Below are 26,515 nucleotides of genomic sequence, written 5' to 3'. Positions count from 1 at the left end.
TTGCAACTTTGGAATTTTTCCCTTGGTCTCGCCTAATACAAGATTCGTGTTTGCAAAGATTTTGAAAAGTGTTAGAACAATCAAGACAACACAAACAAACGCGGTTGTTTTTCAAACTTTCGCGCCGTTTTGCTCATCGTTTTTTCATCCCTCGCCAAGCCTTTTCACAAGAAGAATAGCGAAGGGTAGGGTCCCTCCTTCATTTAGTTTAGTTTTCTTTAAACTCAGTTTGTATTTGCATTATTTCTTAAAAGCTGGAGCGCATATTTAGGATTTAAATATTTTATGAAAATTAATTATTTGCGGGAATTAAATTTTTCGAGTTTTACTACTGTATCTTCTGCAAAATGGGCCCTGAAAAACTTTAAAATGTCATTAATTAATTTTTCAGAGATAAACTTCGTTTGAGGTTTATCCCAAAGAGCTCTGGGAACGAGAATGTTACATTTCGCGATCTGGCGATTTTTTGCGAAATTTTAAATTGTTTAAAGGTCGCTTTCCATTAAAGAGTTAGAGCATGCGCATTAGATATTTTTTCTAACCCGTGACTTTTTTCACTCTCACTCATTCGGGAACAGGATTTTCAATTTTTTTTTAACTTTTAAAGCCAATTTTTTTAACAAATATAGTACAATTTTAAAATCACAATATTAGATTTTCCTAATCATTTTCAAAATTTCACGCGAGATTTTTTAGATTTGTCCCTTCACATAATTTCATCTTCGCGAAATATAAAAAAACAGCCTATGTCATTTGCGAAATTTTTTACAAAAAATTCTTTACGTACGAAACTCATCATTAATGTGCTACACATTATTTATAATAAAAGAAACTAGATAAGTAGACTCTCTGTAATTCGAACTCGCAGTGAAATTTTGTCCAAAAATCAGGGTTGGTGGTAGTAAATAGACTTCATAGATACATTCATCTATATATCTTGAGAATTATATTTCTTATATTACTTTAGACGTATTTCTTATTTTGCAAAAAAGTCATGAATAGTGGTTTGCTTTATCGACAAAACGATCAAGCATATTCAACGGTCTCATCATTTGCTCACCAAATCGACAAAACAAACTAAACTTTTCTAAAATCTCAATATGAAAGATTAGCAGAGGGAGATAAAATGGCTACTTTACGTTATTCGATCTTTAAAAGTTCGATTTACGGGGTGAAATGATCTAAAGGGACCGGAAATATGGTTCGAAATATAAAGGTATTCGAATTATGGAGGTTCGAATTAGGGGAAGTGAATCATGAGGGTTTGTTAAGGGATTGAAGGGACCAGAATATTTGTTCGAATTAAGGAGAGGTTCGAATTAGGGGAAGTCGAATTACAGAGAGTCTACTGTACTATAATAATCAGATACTATAATAATAAAGACGCAGGAAAGCATTTGATTCCTGTAATTGGAGCAAGTTGTTTTCTAAATACTATCAGATAATAAAATGGTACCTTCAGTAGTTATCAAAGTATTGTTTTATGTGTACAATGAGTGCGGAAAGTCTTGAGTTCAAGCCCCGGCCGAGGCATGGCAGAGACTATGGAAGCGTGAATTTATCCTTTCTACTTAATGTTCAGCATGAGAATAGAATTGATATCTTAGACGGCGGTCTAGATGAGCGGCTGTCGTGCTTGCACGCCTTCCGTAGCTCAAATAGGAGCTTTAAATGCAAGACCCTATTCGATAACAGTTCTATTAGGAACTGAAGGCTATCCTGGGTAAATAATAGTAAGAAGAAGAAGAAGAACTGCCAACGTTTTTTATCGTACTATCAAATCCATTTCGTTTTAATCTACTCAAGGTGTACGCCGAGGTGCAATTCAATCCCCTATAATATTTATACGAAACAAATGTTCAACACAGTAAGGAGTAGTAATGTTGGAACTATCCATTTATAACGAAATTATTGGTATAATAGCATATGCTGATGATATCATTCTGCTTATGGCCTCCAAAAATGATTAATAATTGTGTGTTATGAACGTAATATTAAATTTAATTTAATGAAATCAGAATTTTTAAGCTCTGGAAATAGTCCAATAAAAAACACTTGCTTAAATATTGATAACGTCAGAATTGAGTTAAAAGATAATTTAACTCATTTTGGATTTCATTTTGGTCAGTTAGGTAATCATATACGCAATACATGGACATCTAAAGCTCTCATGTTTTTTTTGGTCATAATTAATGAATTGATGTGCAACCTACGCACTAATAATATCTTCTGTATTTGTTTTTCACATCCTCACACCGTAATCTTGATGTTCAACACTTACACTCTATTTATTCCGAAACTTAATTATGACATCAAACTATATGAAGTAACTAAATTTCTCTAAGCCTAGTTCTTATTTTTCGTCTTAAGACATCATAAGCCTTACGTCAGTTTTAAGGCTTAGGACGAATATCGCAAATTTTCAGATCTTAAGCGTTATGATGTCAAATACTTAGACCTACAGTCAAGAACAGCTTTAAAGTGTTTGTTAAATGTATCGAAATTCAGCTGCAATATTCTTTACATAACTAGTCGTTAGCCCGTGGAAAATTTACGGGTTCGCCCGTCCTTTTTTTACCGCATTGCGTGCTTCTCGCTATTGCGCAGCTAAACTACCATTTTGCGTGACAGACAGATGTATATGGGTATTATATTATAGACTAGTCGTTGCCCGTGGAAAAATCCACGGGTTTACCCGTCCTTTATATTTACCCGTCGCAACAAAGCGGATAAAAATATATCGCATTTGATATTCGTGTTTCCGTAACATCGTTTTCTAACTCAGCGGGGGGTCCGCGCAGAGACAGACAGACGACGGCTATTATTATAGAGACTAGTCGTTGCCTGTGGAAAAATCCACGGGTTCGCCCGTCCTTTATATTTACCCGTCGCAACAAAGCGGATAAAATATATCGCATTTGATATTCGTGTTTCCGTAGCACGATTTTTTAACTCAGCGGGGGGTCCGCGCAGAGACAGACAAAATACGGCTATTATAATAGAGACTAGTCGTTAGCCCGTGGAAAATCCACGGATTCGCCCGTCCTTTTTATACCGCATTGCGTGCTTCTCGCTATTGCGCAGCTAAGCTACCATTTTGCGTGACAGACAGACAGACGTATACGGGCATTATAATATAGATAGCCGTTAACCCGTGGAAAAATCCACGGGGTCGCCCGTCCTTTATATACCGCATTTCGTGTTTCCGTAACAGAACGCGGCTTTCGCGGACAGACAGACAAAATACGGCTATTATTAAAGAGATTTTTAAATTACGATCAGTTTCAAACGTTTTAAAACAAAGAAAATTGAATCTGTTTATTTGTTTGTAAAACCACACGTAACATCATCGTGGGACAATTACGATCGAAAACAACCAAGGAACATTTTTGGCAGATGTAGTGGCGATATGCAATCTTCACAATATTCACATACGCAAACTATTATTCTCGAAAAATACTTTTAGTATCTTGCATGGCAGATTGGACTATGAGGACACCTCATTGGTGGATGGCATTTTCACAAAAAGTGTCATTCAGAACGATTTTAAAACAAAGTGTGCAAAAAATAAATAGAAGTTGACAAACAAACATGTTTTATTATTTTAACTGTTTTTATTTTTATTTTTTTTAATGTTTTTACAGATGCACATTTTTGAGTGTTAAAAGAAAGAATATTATAAAGTTCAACGACAGATATCAAAGTTTTTGCGATTGCGCGTGTAGCATATTGGTAAACGCAATAACAATCACAAGAAAATTGTCAAAAGCTAAAAATACGAAGTATTATAAAAGTACTGAAAACGGATTTTTTTAATAAAAGCTGGTAGAAAATCCCCTTTTAAAAACTACGTTTTGTAATGGTAAAAAAATAATGATAAAAAAGATGATGACATTTTATTATTCATACTGGCTCCATTTTCAGACAACCATGACGTATTATAATAGAGATAAGCCAAATATAATCCTTCTACGTTTTCTTTATACATCATGTTTATGTTATCTGCTACGGGTCAAGGGGTTCATGTATCGGAAAAAACGAAAAAATAGGTACATCTGTAAAAACAGGTTGAATGGTTTTGTACATTGTATCTTATACACATGTTAAGGTCAGTTTCTCAGTATTTTTTCAAAAAGTTACCCTTAATGGATAGGTATTTTGCTCGATTTTATTCATTCTCAGATGTAAACAGTTCTATTCCTCGCGGGAAAATTAAAGAAAGAAAAGAGAATTTTATCTGACAGCATTTATTAGAAGTTGTATTTACAAAATCGGTGAGTAAAAAAATGGAGGCGACCACACAAACAAGTCATTCTTGTCAAATTTGAACACACTATTGTGATTTCTGAGTGATACGTCTCTGTCGTTGCCTAGAAACACAAAAAAACAAAACATCATAAAAAAAATTCGTAGAAATATGAGAGGTAAAGAACACATTTCATGTCCCACGTCACACGAAGATAAGTAATATTTTGCAAGATCTCGATCAAACTGTTCCTTTTACATGCTCCTCATTATAAGATGGCGGGGGATGATGTTTTCATCCCACGCCATGAAATTTTGGTTATATTCAACATATGCAATAAATTTAGCATACATTGTGCACCCAATCTCAAAGAAATAGTTGATTCGAACTTTTATACAATCGCCTTCATGACGATTGGGATGGCAGTTACATTGAGCTTCTTCCCTCCAACAGTCAAGGGAATAAAAAGTCACAAGTTGAGATTTTTTTTTCAAGAAATTAATTTTTCTTACCTAGCTTCTGTTCGAGATGAAGTATACTCAAACCAAAGAATATCTGGTATATTTGAAGAATCCCTTATAAGGAAATACTCGGCTATTTTCCTAGAATCAAATTAACACATGTCAACGACGGAGTGACAAATATGTTCAAAGAGAAAGCAAGTTAGGCAATGAACATTATTCTAAAGAACTAAACGCAGCTCCTGAAAATTTACCACGGGTTCACCATTTTTCACAATTCTTTTTAATTTGAACCACCTTCCATTTCAATTTTATTATCAAAGAGATTCTTTTATTTTAAGCTATTTGTAACTTCAAACACGATATGCAGCTAAAAACAGCATAGTATCAATAGATGAAGTTTCTTCTTACACGGTAAGAAAAAACTGCGAAGAACTCACGTATTAACTATGTCTTGAAAAATAGGAGTGAACAAAGTCTCCACAATATAAAACCAAACAGCACCATTCACAAGCCCAACTACTATTCCAACAATAACTTGTTCCAGTGTGTGGTAATGAAGATATATCCTGACAGAAAAAAAATACAGTTATTGATTTACACTTCACTAATGTTTGCCACTGAACGAATGTGGAAACAGAAAAACCTTACCTACTATAGCAGACTATTACAGAAGCTCCCACAGAAGAAAACGCGATGAGGTGTTGTCTAATATTATCCATAAACTTCTCGTAAACATGCATTTTTAATCTAAAAATAACCTCTCGTGGTTAATTCTACTCGTATGAAAAGTTCTATAGAAAAGATTTTGCAGTACAAACAGTAAAGATTGCACACAAGAAACATACCTGATATAAGCGAAGAATAACATATAAATTGCAAAAAATGACATAAATTGAGCATGACTTGAAGGCATTCCATATTTATTGTACAATTCTTTTCTTTCGTCAGCTATGATGGAAAAAAGTTCAGTATTGTCATAAGGGCGAGATAAAAAGTCTAAACAACGCATGGATTGAATTGTTGCGAAACCAAATCACGAAAGATTAAAATCGTAGCGATAAACTGGATTCTGAAATTTTCATGGAATCAGCGAAAAGTTTATCAAAACAATTAGCTAGCAGAATAATCAATTAACGTATAATTTGTTTCTCCTGTTTTATTCCGCGAGCAATTTTCTTTCAGTGAGAAGATCCCTTTATCAGCAAGGACAAAATAGCGTCACAATTTTTTAATTGAATTAGATTGTTATCAAATGTATAAAAGAATAGACAATATACATAAGGCAAGAAATTTGACATAAGAAAGCGAAACCTGTGATGTCAGAGTGCTTCAAAATAACTTCTTTGCTCATAAATTCATTCATAATGTTAGTAAATTTGTGACCTATTAAATAATACTTGCGTCATTTTAATGAATGCAATATTGTGTATACAACCTGACTAGTAATTTGTTTTCTATCAACATATAAGCTTAAAAAAAAAGACAGTAAGAGACAGAAAGTGAGCGTGTAGGTAAAAACAATATTATTATCAAAGGTACGCAATTTCTTTCAATCTTTATTGCATACCTTTTTTCTTTCTTTCTTAGTATCGACCGCTCCTGCTTGGATAAAATTTATTTTTCAGGGAAAAACAGTATTAAATGCACAATAATCTGCCTTTCTTATATTTTTTTTTATTATTTCATATCTCGTTCGTACAAAACGCAAAAAGAAGATAAAGAGATGCTATATAGACCTGTTAATTTCCTTATGAAAATATTATTTGTGCGTCATAATCCTAAATACGCCAAATTTTTTTGTAAGAGGTCCAAGTATTCACCCAATTTGACAGTTGACGAACTATAATTATAGATGGCCTTACACAAAAATAACAATAATAAAACCTGAAGCTATTTTCGCTTTTTTGATATCATTTTCCTGAGCAGTATTTGCTAGAATAGTAATGTGACTTGTATAAGACACTTTTAGCTTTAGTCAGTTCACTTGCTTCTTTCAAAGTTATCTATATTTCGAAATGATTTGATTTATATCTCGTTGTTAATAGATGAGCCTAACTGCGTTAGAACGCCTTTTTAGTGGTAAGTCATAGTATATTTCTCTTGTTCATTAAAAAACGATCCTTTCTTTTTTATATTTTGGGGTCCTCATTGTCTGTGCCCATACATAGGAAAAACAAAAAAGTATTTTAGAACTAAAAAAATAAGAACTCAAGGCTTTAATTAAGAATATAATAAAAACTTTTTTAGGATTTATTAAAAATTATACATTTTCTATCCAAAGATTTAAAAACAGATACTTTTTTTGTGTATTAAGTGTCTGAAGTGTGTATTTAACAGTATGTGAAATGAGCAGGGGCTTGAACATAATTTGAAGCTAAAGAAATAAAAAATTTAAGATGATTTTGCAGACACCCAAGCAATAAACAACACATGGTAACCAAACGCAAACACTTTAACTAGACATGTTTTTTTATTTTCACTAAACTTTTGTTTGGTTAATGACATTAAAACAACTGTTTTAACTATGTTTGGTAAAACAAACAAAAACTTACGTCCACATGGTCTTGGTGACTTGATGCTATACTTTAAACCCATATTGACAATTTCATTTATGAGAATCCCACCAAAAAATGCCATCTACAATTATTAAGTTGATCAGGCATAACAATGGTAATAACATAACATAAAGGTTGCATTGAAAGAAAGTTGATATTTCTATGTAAACAAAACACACATCTTCATGATAGAACTGAAACTATTTAAGACATGAAAAAACAAAAACACAGACATGACTAATATGAAAAAAAAAACTTACTAAAGAATTGTCTTAATCTAAAAAATTAAGTTGATTCCTGGATACAGTAAGTTAATATTTTTTATTTCTTTTTCTGCTATCTGGTTTCGTTGATGAAACCTTATGCTGACATTGTGACATGACAACAACATTCTATGATACATCTGTTTATATACAGAAACATACTAACCGATTATAACTAAAGAAACAAGTATTACCGTGTGCAACTCTCGTCTGAAGAGGATTAAAGTAACAAAGGATACTAGAATAAAAATTGGTAGCATGCTACTCCAAGCCAACACCTTTCCAACAAGATCACCTAAATATGAAATAGCTTTCATACATAAACACTCTCTACAATCCTTATGAGCTCATTAGCCACATAGAGAGTTTTTTAATTTTTTAGTTCCAAATTGTTAAAAAGTTATGCAATTATAAGTTAAAGCAAGATAGTGAATGCTTAACCTGCTTTTCACGATCTGGTTTAGTTACGTTAACATATCTTAAGTAACTCTCTCTAATTCTAGTTTTCAGGACCAATAATATCTTGAATCTAGTATATTAAATTATTAATTGACAGAAATATCATATTCTAAACTAAACTAAACGTTGAACTAAATGTTATATTTTTTTATTCATCATCATTCAGCTTAATGTTCGGGTTGGACGGGGTATGTTAATGACCTCTTCCAATCTGATCTAGACGGTGTTAGATCTAAACTCAACTTCCTCTGTATTAAGTCTGTCCTTATAACCTCCTGCAAGTCTTTCTCGGTCTGCCTCTGGGCTTTGCGCCAGGAACTATCAAGTCTCAACACTTTCTCACCCAATTATCCCCCTCCATTCTTCCGAAGTGCCCCAGCCAATTTAATCTCTTATCTGGATAACATCTTTTATTCTACGGATACTTAGCCTGCTTCTTAGCTCATCTGAACTCTTTCTGTCTCTCAGACTGGCGTTAGACATCCACCTAACCATTCTCATATCATTCCTTTCTAAATTATTTATTATTTATTTATTAATTTTAATATTAATTTATTATTAATTATTAATGTTTTTCTGCAAACACTCTACTGCATGATAAAATGAACGGGGAAACCTTAACAGGAAAAAATAATATTGGTCCATAAACATTAATGCTGTTAATAAGGAACTTGTATACAAGACACAATCTTAGAAACAAGTGGACAAGTTTTCTGTCGAAACATCATCCTGATAAACAACACTCAGCTGACACCAAAATACATGAAATACCACTGGTAACGAAATACCTTTGCCTGAGGTGTGCAGTAAACAAAATAGATATTTCGATGAAATTTATAGAAAGTATCTTTCAAATGTACTTTTACACAGTCTTGATCAGTTCATATGAAGAATAATAAAAGACAACTTTAGTAGGTACAAGGTTAGAGTTTCAATTGTTCCTTGATGACAGTGGTCTGAAATTGTTATTAGTTGAAATGAAACTTGTCATTGATAGGCAGATTTTAATTTTACATGTACTGATTCTTTATTCTAAGGAGAAAGTCATAAGAGGACTCATTTGATAAGAATGTGTAAGAACAAGTTGCAGTTTCTTTCTTCAAGTTCACAAGTAAAGTGAATATTTGGACAAAAATTGTATATAGACAAGAAATGATGAAGTGTCTTGTTGAATTTAAAATCTTAAGTATAGTCCACATTCTTTTCCAAATTAGAGATTTCTCATGCACAGTTTATTAAGAGATGTATTTCAAAAAAGCAACATGCTAAATGTTAGTAGCCTTAGACTTGACAAAGAGGGCTACTCATTCCAACCTAATCGATTGATTTGTAATATTTGTCAAAAAAAAATGGGATGAGGTCACTATAAATTACTTGCTACACTATTCACTCTTTTGGGATAGATACTTTACAAGATTTCTATCACTATTTTTTAAATTTTTAGTTTCACGAAAGCTTAAGAGCTTTTTAGGCTTGTTGCTGTCTGCCTTCTTTGCCGTGTCTTGATTATCCAAAACGTTTTAGCGATCCTTTCCACTTTGCCGGTAACCAAAAAAGTTCCGGACAGATTCACGCTAACTAGGCACAAATTTATTTATTTATTCTTTCGACATTAACGTTAGATTAGCATTTCACATAAAGTTAAAAATGGTAGCATGCAAGTAAAAAACGAGAAGTCTTCAACCAATGTTTTAAAAGAAAATGCGGTGGAAAAGGCTGTTTTCAGGAATTTCAAACATGGAATTTCAAAGTTTTTCCTAGGGACGCCACCCTGGGACGTCCTCCAAATGATCCTCCAGAAATTCCAAATTGAGGCCTAGCGGTCTTAAGTGTGTGCAGATCCCTTGTTATTCTAGTGATATCTTGATTTCAGGAAAAACCATAAAACCCTGTTGATTTTTCGAAATGGCTGCTTGTAAGTGGTACACAATAGCAAAATCCATCTTGTTTAAAGCAAAAAGTACAGTATTTACTTTATCATTTCTGCCTCTATTTAATAAACCCACCTTTCTGGTATCACAGTGGTAAACTTTTTAGTTTACCAATTCTTTATTTATAAGAATTACATGTAGCAAAGTCTTTTTCACCATCTTTTTCACCCAATAGAGGGCTTTACATGTCCCAAAGTGTTGTTCTATAGCAAAGCAAGCAAAACTCAACAAAAGACGTGATCTGATTTCTATACAAAATAGTCTGTCTCAACAGAGTGCAGTACCTAGTTCGCAATATCAAAACAGAATACAGGTCCTAGGGATGAAGTTTAGAGCTTATTTTTTTTGTGCATTGCAAACCAACTTTACATTTCTTTTTCAAACCCTGAGTGGTATGGAAAATGTCTTATTTAACATGGATGAAGTTGTTTGCAAGTGATATCATTTTGCAAGAGGTATTATACAAAATCAATTTAAACTGGCAAGGTAAAGCGCTAACTGAGGAACTTGTGTCTGAGTTCTCAGTATAGCATAATTGTGGGATCCTGTGTTTGAACGTGCATCTTGATAAGTCACACTGTTCAAATAAAATCCACACTTTTTACAGGGTATACTGTTTACTGGTCAGAAACTTATGAGTCATGTGTTTAGAAGGGACCAGCAATAACACAAGTTCCTCATCTGCAGTAGCTTTTTAACAGGAAGGAAGCAGGTTTTTTGCCAGAAATGCAGAAACAATTTTTATAGGGAACGAAAACTAAGCTTCATTCTCGCACAAGACTTTTTTTAAATAAGGGGCAACTTCCATACTCATGTTGCAAAACCCATCAGAAATAGGTCGGAAATTGTTTTGCGTTAGGAGTTCTCAAAAAGGCCTGATTCGAAACAATTTGCTTCATAAATATATAGTTAGTAAAGTCACACAATTCTGTAATACTTTGAAAGTTTCTTTATTTGTAGACAAGTCAACAAAATTGATTGCACTGTTTTATATTTCTGGCATAATTCGGGCAAGTTTGGAAATTATCACACAAGAGCACAAATTTATTCCAAAAGTCACCTAAGTTCAGGCATTTTTGGCGAGTCAGCAGTCTTTCAACCATTACTATTATTTTAATGGCAATATAGAAAACTGTGACTTTCCGTTTTGAGTTATCTCAGGTGCTATGGCAAGCCAGCTAAAAGGGTAAACACCTAATCAGGCTTTGGTGGCCTTTTTAGACCATTCACCTATTTAGGTTAATATTTAGCCAGATATTTCTATGAATAACACAAATCTATGTTAAAGCTGTTCTGTGATTTACAATGATTTTAACATAATTGCATTGGTAAGTTTTTAATGGGATTGTTTACCAGTTCTCAGATATAAGTTGTCATGTGATATTGCTCCGTGCTCACATTTGGATAGGGTAAAACATGAATTTTTTACGAGCAAACCTTCACTTTATGCACTTTAAAATGTAGCCACTTGGCGAAGATTAACCAGTATTTAAAGCATAATAAAGATTTGAACCCAGAAAAGAAAGGTATCCTTGAATGATCCAATCTTAAATTTATGATGGTTTTACCATATTACCGGCATGTTTAGAGCATGCTTACCCCTGTTTATAATAGCAGCTGTAATAACAAATCATTTGTATCTGGCCTGTGATTGGCTCACACAGTATCATAGTATCGCGACTGCAAATTAGGACAACACTTGGGCCAACTACTGTCTCGAATTGCGGCACAGCTGTTTCGAAGCGGACAAAAATGTTACGAAAAAATAATTCGAATTACCCTCTCAGTTAAAACAGGATATCTCAAGAACGAAATAAAATTTTTATATTCTGTAAAAAGAATAATAATCTCGGATAAATTGTCCATATTATTAAAAGAAAAATTTTTTTGGACACCTGTCCGAAATTGGTATATTTAGGCCAAAATGTCTAAAAATGACTTAAAAATTATCATTTAGATGAATGTCTTCAACAATATCTCTAGAATAAAGTTAAGGAAACATGTTTTTTATGGTCCAAAGGTTAGGTTAAATATCTGGAATAAAAATTAATTTATTTTATTACTGTCCGAAATTGTCCAAAGGGTTATTTTTGGGCCAAATGGGAGACCTATGTGAAAAACGGCCTTTAGAGCCTCAATGTATGCTTAAAGTTTGTTTATTAACTGAATAAAAAACATTACTTTAGATTCTAAGGCCATTAAATATGATGTAGATGACAGATTAGTCTGTCCGAAATTGTCCAAAGGGTTATTTTTGGGCCAAATGTGAGAAATTATTTGAAAAACGACCTTTAGAGCCTGAATGTATGCTTAAAATTCGTTTATTAACTGAATAAAAAACATTACTTTGGATTCTGAGGCCATTAAAGATGATGTAGATGTAATATTTATCTGTCCGAAATTGTCCAAAGGGTCACTTTTGGTCCTAAGGGTTTTCGGGCCAAATATGTGACATCATACATTAAATAAAACGTCATTCAGAGTCAACAGTTTCAACATTCTAGTTTATCATGCTAGTAGAAAATATCTCAAGTTGTGCATAAATAGTTTATTATATACATTAAATATATACAAAGCAATCATGTTGTGTTTCTTTATAAATTGTATAAAATAGCACCCAATCTTGTGATAAAGCCAAGATTAGCTAGCTAGCCATAAACATCTTTGATTTCAACAATTTTATCTTGAAAAAGCCCACCAAAGTCTTAACTAAATATAAAAAAGAAGTATTAAGTGACTTAGCTACAAAACACGATGCAAAATGCAAAACTGTAGGACCAAAAAATAGCTACTCTTTACAGAAAAATACAAAACAGAAGAAAAAAGAAGTTTTACAAGCTATAAAACAATTTCTTAAAACCAAGGGTGATCTTATAGCAAAAAAATAATATTAAAATCCCTGCAAAATAAAGTAGTTTACTGTTTTTCCCTTACCTCGTGCTCTGCCAAACTTTAGCTAGCTTCAAAATTGCTAAGACACCGTTGTCTCGCTTATTCCAACATTTTCAAAAAATCCCGGTTTCGGATTAGGATTCCCGGGTCGAGCAATCAAGTCAAAAGTAAACACCGGCTTGCCGTAATTTTGCTGGGAAAAACCATACCTACCAAAACATTAAACGCCATCACTGTGACTTGCTTAGAAGTTTAGAGAATTATTTAATTAGACAGAAAAGGGATCACAATACATCAAATCGCCGTGCACCACTTTGGCAACTTTTTCTCCTCTTTTTTAGCGCCTAAAGAAGACTTTAACTTAAAATTTATGTAGTTTATAGTTTGCGAGACGAACGGTGCACGGTACCGGCCAATAGAACCATGTTTCCAGGCCCCCCATACCAATTTTCAAGTCCGTAGCTAGTAGCGCGACGTTGGCACAAGGTTGGAAAGATGGTATACTTTCGCCAAAAATAATGTTTTTTTTTAGTTTTGTGTGTTTTGTTTGACGAAATAACTCGAAATTTATAACACACATATATAACATATTTATATATTTAAAAAGGGGAAAAGTAGATCGTTTTAATACTTTTTAATTCAGTAAAATTAAAACAACACAAAAAAAGTTTCAATAATTTAAAAAATGATAAAAATACAAAATTTCCAAAAAAATTGTGGAAGCCATCTTAATTTTGTCCGCGGTTTGACCGTAGCGAAACAGCCGTGGCGGTAGCTTGGTTCAGTTCCTCAACCTACTTTTGTTTCTGCATTATAATCTTTTGGCCAATAGAAACCCCGAAAAATAAACTTAAAAATTTAATTTGGAACTGGGGTGTACTTCAGGGGTTCTTTTACTACTAGATTTCAAATCAAATTTCTCCCCCGTACTAAGCATATGCGGGCACCTTTAATCGTCATTGAGGGCTATAACAATAACGGAAATAAAATATAGCTACCTTCAGGGTATAAAACATATGTTAATGAAATTGGTTTCCAGGAAGCAGCAGTATTGCCCAAGTAATTTTCAAGCCATGAGTATGAAGAAATATCTTTTACACAAAAAACATTCTTTTCCACGCTGGCGGCCATATTCTCAAAACTATTAGCACGGGTACGAAATGTGTATAAACAGAATTTGCCTAGTCTTATTTCATTTGTGCTAGAGCCGTCTACCGTACAGTTTATATTATGATTTTAGCAGTGGTTACACGCACCTTATATTCATTAAAACTTGTACAGGGATATTTTATTAGAATATGTAAAAACATAGTTGTCTTCGCCGCAGATAATATTTTATTACTTTAAGTCACCAGACGCTAGTTTTAAAGCACCGCGGTGAAGATGATCGTGGAGATACATCTGATTTTGTAAACAAAAATAACAGCCACAAACTATATAATATATATAGCTGTAGTTTTCGCTACCCTGTGAAATGAATTTTCTGAAAAATTAAATTTATGTTTGTGCTTTTCGCGATATGGTTTAAATGCCACTGTCGCATTTTGCGAAAGTATGTCTCGCGAATTTTTGTCGATTCCTATGAACCCACCCTTCTTGCTTACTTCTCTTCTAATTTAAAAACACTTCTCTAGCTATATATGACCTAAACTGTTCTCTCCTGTATTTTGACACTTTCCTTCCGAATTTTGACACTTCTCCTCAGCACTTAACACTTGCATGTGGTCTGAAACTTTCTCTTCCATATGCTGGCAACCATATTTTCGACACTATTTGCGCGGGTGCGAAATGTACATAAATAGAATTTGCCTAGTCTTATTTCATTTGTGCTAGGGCCGTCTACCGTACAGTTTATATTACGATTTAGCGATGGTTACATGCAACTCAAATTTATGTATAACAAAAATAATAGCCACTATCATAGGAAGCAAGCTTTTTGCCTAGTTTTTACTAGACAAAAAGCTTGCTTCCTATGATAGCAAATATAATGAAAAAAGAATTAAAATTGATTTTATAAAGCAGTAGGTAAATTCACCACTGTTTAAAAAATTATTATCAATCATTCAACTGCATCATCGTGGTTAAATTAATTTTGTTTGAAAAAAGGCACCTGTGATTGAATTAATTCTTAACCTAATTATTTACGCAAGGCCCTTTTTTAAAAAAAAATATGGAAAAAAAAACATATGTAAATTCTTGACACTGTATTTACATTTAAAATCTGCAGCATGTAGTTTTTTCTCATGAACTTTCCTGCTTAGTTATCATTATTATCATCTTCAGCACCACCACTCTTAACTTAACATCTGTTTCCATTCTATAATAGCATGGGTTGGGTGGGGATTATACCCCTTATGCCCCTTATATGACCTTTCAATCTAATCTAGACCATTCCTATCAATAAAGGGAGAGTGATCGCTCTTGCTAACGCGAAGACTTGCCCAATTCTAAGAAATGAGAAACTAGGTGACCCATTAATTGCTCCCCTAATTCCACAAAAGGTTTGTCTGGCTGAGCAATATCAATTCATCTCACATGGAAATCAATGTTATCTTTCATATTATTTGAAGTAAAAAATAACCAAAATGTGTAAAAAATATTAAGATTAAAAAATGGATAAAAAAGATTTTGTAATAAAATATGTAATAAAATATTTATAAACTCATTCTAATTTTTCAGGTTGCTTGACCAATCTAAATTATTGTAACCTTGGGTGAGCGATTTATTGCTCGGCTGTTATATTTGTATTGATAGGCTTGCTAGGTTATTTGTTTTTTAAATCTATTTTCTCTGCTTCAAGCCTGTCTAGATTATCTTTTGCTAAGTCTTTCTCAGTCTACCCTGTAACTATCAAAGCTCTACACTTTCTTACCCAGTTAACCCCTCCCCCACTATTTTTTCTGAATGTCAGCAAGTCAATCTTTGCTATAACCATTCTCATATCATTCTTTCATAAACAGTCAAGATCTTTTTGCTTCACTGCCTATGTCTTACTACAGTACAACAGTTAATTGATACTTTTTACACACGCCTAAACCAACCTATCTCCACCTCAATTGACAAGACTCTATTAGTCAACAAAAAAAAATAACTTTCTGGATTATTCCCTAGCAGAATCATTCTGCCTGCAGCACTTCGACTAACACACCTCTCATTACTATCACCTAATTCGTTAAGGTTAAAATTTAACCTTTGATAAAAAATTTCCTAAAATAAAAATTGCTAACAGGCTATAAAAAGAAGAAATCGTTTAAAAGAAAGTCCTATTTGTAACAAGAGATCAATGGAAATCAATGGTACACAATCCTCCAAGACCACAACTATAAGATGGTTTGTTTAGTTTTTGTAAGCAAATTTTTTTTCATTTTGTACAGATGCTCATGATAATTATGTTGTTTATATAATGCCAAAAAACATTGATCAATTTATAGCTTGTTTGTTTATAAGTAACAACAGATTTAAATAACTGAATAGTTTTTAAAAATACTTCGTGTTGTACATGTACTGATAATCATGAGATATGTTGGCCTGTGCAAGTATGAGGATGCACTATTTATGATTAGATGTGGTATAAAAGTAAAGAAGTCAAATTTAATATGTCTGCTGGACTGTTAAATTTTAATTTGCAGTAGATCAACCTCTGTTAATTAAATAAAAAAAACACTCCTAATTTATTACTTTCCCATAAATGTTTTTGTTACATAACATTTTTAGAAAATACATGCAAAAATGAGAAGAAATAAAGTGAATCTGATTGGATTTTGCATTATCTTCATGGCTATGGAATTATCGCATTCTGTGTACCAGTCTGTTACATATCCTTCTATCATTTGGGATCCTTGGAATCCACTGTACGTATTTTTATGTCTGCTGCTTTGCAGAAACAATCCATTCTCATTTGAGGCCTTTTTTAAAGAATTTTAACTTAACTCTTATAGGTTTGCATGTGATGTTCCAAAGATATCTGTTAGGCTTGACGATAGTATTAACTTTAATTGTCCATCAAAAGAGCTTCAAAGTTTTTTGCAAAAGGGAACTACTCTTAGCAATGTATATGAAAATATTTATTTTATTGATACAAATAAAAATATGTATGACAGCTGTAATGCCACAGGTTAGTATTATTTATTGCAAATTTGGTATAAATATTTAATATAAGTGTAAAGGACTGAATAAACTTGTATGATATTACTGAAATATATCTTATAATATCAATATAAGTTCTTAAAATATGTTTAGAATATGGTTATAATTTCTTATAATATAGCTATAATATGTATAATTTCAACATCTGGCATGTGTTATAACCTAAAAATTTGCTGCTTGGCTATAAAATTTGAATAAAATCAAACAGGTTTGATTTTAATAATATTGTTGGTGATCTGGTTTCGAATACCTTTTGTTTGTGTGACTATACATCTATTATCTGCTAGCGTTGTTGTGGCAATGATTATATGAAAATAAAGGAAGTTATAAAAAGGAAGTTAAAGGAAGTTATAACAAATTATAAGTATATTGTAGAAAAATTATAACTGTATTATAGAATATATTTAATGATATTATACAATTGTATCCTAACCTTAAGAAAGTTGTGATTGTTTTTATTTATAAAGGAACCTTTTTCAATAAAGAACAATTGATTTCTTTGTTAGGTGGTATCATGTTGTTAAATTGTACGTACACGAACGGTGATCCATCATCCAAAACTTTAAGTTTTCGTCAATTTTCGTTCCCTGGTATGCCTACGTTTACAGCTGGGAAAACTCATTATATTATTGGTATGGTACTGATATTTTCTGCCTAATTATTAATGAAAATGTGTTATATTCTTGGTATAATTACTTTGTGGCCTCTGATATAAATAAACTATTATGATTTTTTGCTTATACTTAGACAATTATCAAGCTTTTAAAAGTTTGTTTCCTGATTAAAATCATTTTATGCTATCCAAAGTGAACTTGTCAGGCAACAACATTAAACCTTACGAAACCTGGTAAGGTTGTAAACAAATTTTCAAAGAGGTTGTATAACATCTCTCTATAGAAACTCATTTTTAAGGTGTGAAGTAACATCCCACTAACTAAACTAACTACTCAATAACTAGAATTTATAATCGACTATGCTATGCAAGATGACAAGTCCTGACCAGAAACAAAGCCCAGGTATTTTTTATGGCTGCTTGTGTTTTTTTCCTATTTTTAAATAATAAAAGTATGTGAACTGTAGCTTTGTATAACATTTATGAATTATATTGCATATAGGAACTGGCTTTCGTACTAAAGAGAATCTTGCTAATATGGTTGGTGGGAGTTGTTCAAAAAGTGGAGCTAAGGGTGAACATAAATTACGACTCGAGATATATGTTTGCACTGAAGATGATATAAAGAGTGGGACATGTGACTCATGTAAAACTACAGGCTGCTACTACAAGGGTATATACTTTCTTTATAACTGCTTCACCTTTTTTAATTGCTAAAACCAATAAGAATTCTTTTTTTTTTTCTTAGGCTGTGGCACTGTGAACTGTACAAATTGGTCATATTTGAATGGCAGCAATATGATAGTGGATGAATTTGGAGACAGATGTTCACGGTTGCTTTCCAGAACATGCTCAAATGTGCTCACAAGCACATCTACTGTTCAGTATAAGAAGGAACAAACAACTTGTGGCATTGTGACAGGTATGTGTGACAGGTATGCTAAAGAATCAAGAGGAATTTTAAAAAAAATTATTTTTTTCTTAATTCGAACTAGTTTTGCTTATATGCACCTTTTTAAAAATTGACTTTTGGCACTTAGATTTTTCATAACATTTAAGTAGACTCTCCATAACATAAGTAGTTTTGTTTTGTTAATGAATTGTAAAATGTAAGCACTACTTTACAAAAAAGAAACCTCAGTGAAAAGTAAAACAGAAGGAGAGACATATTTTTCCTGTATGCTTTAAGTTTTGATTATTTTGTTGTTTTTAACAAAATTCAGAAATGCTTGACCTAGTTTTTTTGCAAAGATTAATTAAGTGTTAATTTAACACTTGATTAATTAAGTGTTAAGTTTTAATTTACTTTATTCTGTGTTCTGAAGTTTTTTTTACAAAAATCAACTGTATACTACTTCTTTTTTGAGCATTAACTTTTGAGAAGTGTTAAAATACACACTTTTCTTAAAACATTTTTTTCTTTTTTGCAGTTAAATTGGTATGATTCAGAAAGCATCTTGTACAATCAGCCTAATTATTTTTGACAAAAACATTCCTTTTAGTAAAACAAGGCTTTATTTGAAAATTTGAAAGTTTTTGCGTTGCCTGGTCTAGGGTTTCAGCAACAACCTGGTTGGTTGGTTGGGATTTTATTTAATTTTTTTATTGAAGCTTCCATATCTACTACTTCTATGAATTTTTTTAACAGTTCAAGAGAATATGCTAACTAAGAGGCCTTTCAATAAATAATATATAAATAAAGTTCTTGCGTGTTAAACTTGCATTAAAGTGGCTTTATGTGAATTAGTTCAGGTTAATTTTGTGAGTTAATTTTTATTTCCATGTCCCACTTGGGCGAGTGAGAAGAAAGCTTTTGCCTTAAACTCTATTGTCAAGTTCTTTTTCCCATAGTAAAATCATTCTATATATGGCACTATTGTGTATATAATCAAGCAATGGCAAACAAATAATTTTAAGCCTAAGAACACTTCCAAGCATAATTTTTTTGAAATTTCCCAATCAAAACATTATTTTTCAAAATACATTTTTTTTCCTTACCGTATTCTTTTTAAAGTGGTGGCATTTTGTATTTTTAGGTAAAAAGAATTGCTCTCAATGGTTTTCTACTAGTGGCTCTTATGTTGACCAGTCTGAAAAGAAATGCATAAGTATTATGCAAAGAACATGTGTACACCCTGTTTTTGGTAACAGTACTGAATTCAAGAGTGTTGAGGGCAAATCTTGTGTTTTTCCTACTGAAGGAGGGCTAATAACAGGAGGTTATGTGAACTATTTAACTTCAATTTATCAAAAGTTCTTTTCCACTGATACTTCTCTAATGGTAGTCTAAGAATGAAATACACTGCCACAACCTATATTATTTGCTAATTTTAGAGATTTGATAACTGTTGTTTTTATTATAGCTAAACAAACGGGTAAAGTTGGATCCTCTGATAAAACGTTGATGTATGTTGTGATAGCTGCTGTAACTTCTTTGACTTGTGGTATTATTTTTGGTGCTTGCGGACATCATAAACTTCACTCACGAAATTGCAACTACAAGGAGAAAAATGGAAATAAAGTTTTAGATGGAAGAACAGGTAATTCATTTAAGACAAAATCCAGAATGTCTAAGGTTTAATAGTGACTTTATTTTTTTGGGGGGTTCTATGTTTTTAGTCAACTACTTAACAGTTATGTTTCTTAGAAAAAGGCGATGGATTTGTAAACAAAGGTTATCGTGAAAGTGTGTCAGCCCCAGGCACTGATGCCCCATCTATTCATTATGACACAGTGCAAGAAAAGGTTGGAGGGGTACGATCTACATTTGGATGATGTAAATGACAGTTAGGAAGATGTAATGATGGTACTTTCACCAAAATCAAATCTTTGTAGTAACAAAAATTATATAACAAAAAAATGGCTGCACTGATTTCCATAAATGATGTGTGCATATAACAATTGTTTGTTATTTTCAAAACATATCATATTTAAATTCTATAACTATTAAACGTCTGGTAATTTTTCCTGCAGTCTATAGGATTGCTAAAATTAATTCAGTTTTTTAGGGTAACTGACCTTGAAGGAAAATCTTTTTCTGTCTCTCTGTCTGTATGTCTGTCTGCACTAAATTTACAAGTTTTTTATTTGTAAGATTATTTCAGGATAAATTTAATTGGACTATAAATTTAATACAGTTTTATATAAATTTTTATTCTAGTTACCATAATTTGGATAGGGGAGTTATGATGTTATTTCTGATAATGCTATTGTGATTTTTAACTATTGTATTTTAAATTATTGTAAAAGAAATATTAAAAAAACGTTGGATTAGTAAGAGAAAATACTTTATCTAAATTGAGAAATCGTGTCGAAAATAAAAGATTCTCAGTGAACAGCAGCCCTAAGTCATGCTAAGATGAATCACCCTTTTTTAGATTGTTTTAATTAAAAATGTTGTGACTGCTACCTAGCAACTAAATGGTTTATATAATATTAAGCATTGGTTGTAATCAAGAGCATACTTGACTGCATCATTAATATCATTAACATGTGATTATAACTCACTGTGTTTAATTATTTTTGACTCAGAAATACACAGTAAGGCATGTATGTTGTCATATATTGTTGTTTGATTTTCTTGAATATTGAGTAGAAATTTTTTTTTATTTGTGTCTCAATTTTTAGGCAAGGTAATTTTCATTAATTTGTTTTAAGTGATTGTCTAAGATGTTTTTAAAATGATACAAGGCTTTAAACATCCGCATAAATAACATTAAACTGATATACAGTACTTTCAGATCATATGACTAACTATTACAATGTGGTTTTGACTTAAATTATTTTAAAGTTAAAAGCATATTACGAATGTATAATATGTTTTATTGTTACTTGTTTTTGAAAGGGGGCATGATTCTCAGGGTGCAAGATGTTTTAAATACTACAACAGGAATAGGTACACAACACAAAATAATTTTTTTTATACAAACTGTTTTTAGGGAAACTAATGATGATATATTACATATAATGAATCAAATCACGACAGCAAAACACAAATTGATATTCACACTTTTGGTATCAAGTTTATGTCTGACGTCTGGTTATAGTACTCAAGATTTACCATCTATTGTTGTACATTCTCGAAACCCTGTGTATGTCGCCTTTTTCTTCTTGTTGTGTTGTTTATTATTTAGCAGCATACGTCTTTTAGTTTTGTTAGGGGTTGCTTATGACACATGGAAGTATTGTTTAAATTTATCATGTTTGGCACTTTAATATGTGGGATGTTTAATGATAAAGCATAACTCATTTCTTTGTGTTTATGTTAGAATTTTACTTATAAAATAATATCTGTTTTTACCTTTAATTTCTATCTGCTTTAGCAAATACAACTGATTTTTTTTCTGGCACAAAATCTTTTCTTTACATTTGTGTGTTTAGGTTTGCTTGTCAAGACCAGACAATCCATGTAAAAGTAGACGACAAGATAAATTTTGTTTGTCCGAGAGCTGATCATCAGGCTTATGCCAATTATCAGGACACTTATGAAAATTTCTATTTCTTGGATGAAGACAAGAAAGCATATGATACCTGCAATGCAACTGGTAAGATTTAGATTAACAATAATGTTAATTCAATAAAAAACAGTATTTTCTTAGTAATAGGAGGGGATCAAGCGATTAAAAGTTCTGTCAGAATTTATGTATTATGTATTGTACCCTAAAATACTATTATGTGTTTGAAACTTTTTTTATTTTGTGTATAAAAACATCAAGAGTGGGTGATTTCATTTTGCTGGAATTTGTGCAGTATAAAACATTTAAAAAATGAAATGATTACACACATTTTCGATTCCAATAAATACGGTAACAGTGATTTTGTGAAAACAAATCGAAGTCATAAAAGTAACGTATTTTTGCATAAAATTATTAGTAATTATTTGGCTTTGACATGGAACAGCATACATATTTTCTAGCACATCTTGTTTGAACATAATGTAAAAAATTCTTTGTTTGGAGTTAAAAAAAATGTACCAAGCAAGTTTTCTAATTCCTTGCAACATTTATATGCTTGCAAAAGGTCAGAAGAACAATGCTATTTTTACATTTTGCAACAGTGCAAATTCTGATATTCTGGTTTGCCTTGGCCGTTTTTTTTTAACTCTTTTTTAATATATTTAGGCTGTGAACTCTTTACTCACTGTGAGCATAAAACTGCACAAAGAAACTACACCCATGCTACAAATGTTAATTTGCAATTGCAATTTTTTTGATTTTTGAAAGCATTATTTAGGTGGTGTGAAATTGTTAAATAGAATAGCATAACACATTGCTTCATTGTAGGAAGGAACCTATAGCAAATATATACTTTAGGATTACATTAAAACACTAAACGAAGAGAAAATTTATCTTTTCTCTATAACGATTGTAAAACCAAGGGTCATTTATTTCATTTTGCCAACAAACAGTTAAAGTTTTTTTACTAAAAGACTTATATTGAAAGAATAAACTATTCTTTTTTAAAAAAACATAGGAGAATGTGCAGAATATTTATTTCTAGTAGCATATTTTTCATTGTATTAAAAATAAAACAAGTTCCTCAATAGCTTGTGGCAAAAAGTAATGCTGAAATAGTCTTTGCATGTGATTATTGTGTAACATTTTTCTTTCAAAAAAGAAAAATAGATTTGAAATAATTTTTTCAAATCTTTTTTTTTTTCTGTTAACAGTTAAGAATTTTAAAATAATATACTTTCTATGAATACATGCAATACAAAAATAATATTAGAATTATGCTCCATAATAATATTGGAAGTTGTAAAACCACAAGAAGACACAAATCAAGATTTTTGTCTTCTTGTGGTTAAAATAATAATAATAAATAAATAAACTTCAATGTTTAAATCATTCAGTAAAGAAGAAGATAAAAATAGCTCTAAAATAGCTTTTCAGGTAAACATCACAATTTTTCAAGAGAGATGTGCACATCTCGATAGCATTTGTGTGGGTGTGAGCGCATGCGATAGTATACATCTCATGGAATTTTCTAGTGAGTGATCCATCTACAAATCTTTTTGAGCCTTGTACACCATGTGGCAAATCAACAAAATATGTAGGAACCAAGTTGATGTTTGTTCAATAATGGCAGGGTACATCATAATTATCATTTTTTTTGGAACTAAGATTTAAAAATTAAAAAAAATTTTATGCCATTTTGTTTTCGTGATATATAAAAATGTTTTTTTGTTAGTTCTCCTTTAAAATGTGATTAACACCAATTTGTTTTTTTTTATTGATATCATGTCTAAAAGTAAGTTTCCCAGCGTACAGACAGTGTATTATATAAGAAGATAAATCATCAGCATTACAAAATTTCAAAAAGTAGGCACCTATATTTTTTAATTTCAGGTGGTTGGAAATTTTTGAATTGTAATGAAAAATCACGTAGTCATTGGCTTATCGTATTTCGTAATATAGTATTTCCTGACCAGCTGCAGTTTTTTCCAGGTCACACATATTATTTTATTGGTAAGTTTTTCTCTCTTCAAACCAACATTACCAGTAAGAAGGTTAACTAATTGGAAGTTTGATTACCTTAAAGAACATCAATTCTGACCACTATATAAACTGCTAAATATGCCTGTAGTAGCCTGCTCCATAAGTCAGTTAGTCAATGATTCAAAGGGACAACATTTAAAATGAAGCAGGATAGTTGAACTTGAAGCATTTCAATTTCAGGCCAGATGTACTATCCAGTGCACAGTTTAATATTCTTTGCATTCATTTTAAGTTTTATATAACTTTTTTTTGTATACAGCAAACCTCTTCCATTACCTTTTTTTTCTTCCTAGGCACTGGTTTTCGAACCAAGGAAAATATAAACAATAAGATTGGTGGAAGTTGCAATGCAACTGAAGATGGTAGATATCCATTAAAACTAAAAGTATATGTATGCACAAGGGAAGAAGTTCTTAATAATACATGCAATGTTTGCTTGTCAGAAGGTTGTTACTACAAAGGTAAAGCTTCTTATATTCGGCTTTGATTGTATTTTTGCTCTTTGTCTTTTTTTATGAAATTTGGTTTTCTTTTTTTCTTAGGTTGCTTACAGACATGTTCTGAGTGGGTGACAATTTCTAAAGTAGGTGAAAAAAAAACTTTAGTGCAAAGAAAGCAATGTAATAGTACTTTAACAGGTGCATCACATGAAGAATATAGAGAAATAGCTGTTAATTGTAAAGAATGGCATACTGTATCTACAAACACATCTGGGAACAAGTGTATTTATTTTGAGAAAAGAGAATGTTTTAGTGCTGAAAATAATAAATATACTGATTATCAAGAATTTGAATCGTTTTGTCAACCACACCCACCTACTGGTTAGTTTCAATGTTAATTTTACTTTTATTCATACAAGGATAATCAAAAAAATTCTAGCAGTATCGCCCAAATTAATACAAAAGTTGTGTCTATCTGTGACCACCAAAGTGAATATATTCATTTTCCTTTAATGTTGCCAAAGAAGTTATGTCCAATTTGGTAATCTTTCTGACATTGTAGCGAGACGTCAGTGCGTTTACACACTGACATCGTGTTTAATAAGATTGGTGAAGCCATGTATTGCATTTAGAACTTTGAGGCCAAATAACTTGGAAACTAGGTTGTGACGTCAGTCATTTTTCACCAGGTGGGTAACTAGGGACCACTAGGGACAATCTGGGATCAAATAAGTTTCCCAAACCTGGGTGCCCGATTCTGTTTTGTAATGCACAGGTTGATGACGTCATCGAGAAACCTTTAAACCCCAATATCTCTCTAATAGTTTCTCAAAAGTACATGATGCTGTACATTTTCTTGATCACTGTTCAAGCTCTACACAATATAGGCATCAGCCAGACAAATTTTTGAAAAAAGCTTGTGTATCGACAGGTCATTGCTAACGTCTTCAAAATTTAAATAACAGTTTGTTTTTATTGTTCTTCTGCCTACGTGGATGTTTCCATGGACCTTCTCGACTAGTCCATATAATAGTATGAAGACTGTTTCTGTGTGTTACTTTAAAGTTACTGAAAAAACATGTCTGAAAAGTTAATCAACAAATTAAATGTCACGACATGAGTAACATTAAGTGTAAGTGATAAAAATTTCTTGTAGTTCAAGACATTACAATTGCTATCATGTACTGATTGACTGTTATACAGCCTAGTATTATTTATTATTTGGAATAAGTACATTTAATTATTCTCTGAAATTTTGGTCCCACTAACAGGTTCCAATAAAGTTATATAAATTATTATGTATAAATTGTTTTAAAGTTTGTTAAGTTTGATTTTCAGATTATATTTTCAAGCTTTTATGACAAAAGAAAACACAGTAAGAACATGTAATTTAAATAAATTATTTTCAATTGTTTTTAGGTGCTCCTCAGACTGGGGAAAAAGATGATTCTGGCGTTTACAAATACGTAGCTATAGGGACTTCCATCTTCTTTTTTATTGTTGGTTTGTTTTTTGGTGGGATGTGTCATCGACAACATCAACGTAACAAAATAAGTAAAAAAGTTCCCTCCTATGGTAACGGTGAGTTGGTTGGTTGGTGGGTTTGCACCTTGTCTGTTTCTTTGTTTTCTTATATATTTTTGACATTCCTTTAGCTGTTCATTTTTTAGCATTTCTTCTTTTTTCCAGCCAAGAAATAGTAGTTAACACAAAAGAACAATAGTTGTTTCACTTATCTGTTTTGTTGTCATGCATGAGGAATGATCACAGTAATTACAACAATTGTTTATGAGTTGTATTTGTTATCTTTTTCATTATTTCAGGTATGGGAACTGTAAATGGGGCATATGCTCGAAACAGTGGTTATGACCAGTTCGATGGTAACTTGGCTATGACAAAAATAGAGCCATCACCTAACACAGAGCATATAACCGTTTCATAGCATTCTGCATGTATATTATTTTTGTTATAAAAAAGTGTAATTTTTCTTGGATGGTTGTATATAAATA

General features: G+C 31.8%; 2 protein-coding genes and 1 long non-coding RNA gene across 7 annotated transcripts; 1 reads left to right on the top strand and 2 right to left on the bottom strand.

The window, feature by feature from the left end:
• Positions 1-4,231: 4,231 nt before the first annotated feature.
• Positions 4,232-13,988, bottom strand: LOC130662388 (dolichyldiphosphatase 1-like). 2 transcript variants are annotated; one of them, XM_057461248.1, is made up of 9 exons: positions 13,809-13,988; positions 7,723-7,823; positions 7,263-7,347; positions 6,022-6,093; positions 5,556-5,658; positions 5,359-5,457; positions 5,148-5,276; positions 4,759-4,848; positions 4,232-4,370 (listed from the first exon to the last, which is right to left on the bottom strand). In XM_057461248.1, the coding sequence occupies exons 1-9, from the start codon at positions 13,939-13,941 to the stop codon at positions 4,334-4,336; spliced, it is 849 nt and encodes a 282-aa protein (XP_057317231.1). In that variant the 5' UTR covers positions 13,942-13,988; the 3' UTR covers positions 4,232-4,333. The 2 variants fall into 2 exon arrangements, with proteins under 2 accessions (XP_057317231.1, XP_057317232.1); XM_057461249.1 differs by lacking the exon at positions 6,022-6,093 and having other exon boundaries at positions 13,809-13,986.
• On the bottom strand, positions 12,452-13,802 carry LOC130662389 (uncharacterized). Its single transcript, XR_008989001.1, has 2 exons — positions 12,853-13,802; positions 12,452-12,627 (listed from the first exon to the last, which is right to left on the bottom strand). It is a non-coding gene; the product is annotated as an uncharacterized LOC130662389 (long non-coding RNA).
• A 1,377-nt stretch (positions 13,989-15,365) lies between the features above and the next one.
• Positions 15,366-22,092, top strand: LOC130662385 (uncharacterized). 4 transcript variants are annotated; one of them, XR_008989000.1, is made up of 10 exons: positions 15,366-16,155; positions 16,525-16,661; positions 16,749-16,924; positions 17,463-17,588; positions 18,072-18,242; positions 18,318-18,491; positions 19,606-19,788; positions 19,933-20,109; positions 21,508-21,660; positions 21,950-22,092. XR_008989000.1 is itself a non-coding variant. In XM_057461244.1 (9 exons), exons 1-9 carry the CDS (start codon positions 16,138-16,140, stop codon positions 20,342-20,344), a joined length of 1,290 nt encoding a protein of 429 aa, XP_057317227.1. In that variant the 5' UTR covers positions 15,372-16,137; the 3' UTR covers positions 20,345-21,121. The 4 variants fall into 4 exon arrangements, 3 of the variants coding, with proteins under 3 accessions (XP_057317229.1, XP_057317227.1, XP_057317228.1); XM_057461244.1 differs by lacking the exons at positions 21,508-21,660; positions 21,950-22,092 and adding an exon at positions 20,217-21,121 and having other exon boundaries at positions 15,372-16,155; XM_057461245.1 differs by lacking the exons at positions 21,508-21,660; positions 21,950-22,092 and adding an exon at positions 20,217-21,121 and having other exon boundaries at positions 15,373-16,140.
• The last annotated feature ends 4,423 nt before the right edge of the window (positions 22,093-26,515 follow it).

Source organism: Hydractinia symbiolongicarpus, chromosome 10 (assembly GCF_029227915.1).
Source record: "Hydractinia symbiolongicarpus strain clone_291-10 chromosome 10, HSymV2.1, whole genome shotgun sequence".
Lineage (NCBI taxonomy): Eukaryota > Metazoa > Cnidaria > Hydrozoa > Anthoathecata > Hydractiniidae > Hydractinia > Hydractinia symbiolongicarpus.
The sequence above is the reverse complement of the archived record's forward strand: the minus strand, read 5'-3'. Positions and strand labels throughout refer to the sequence as shown.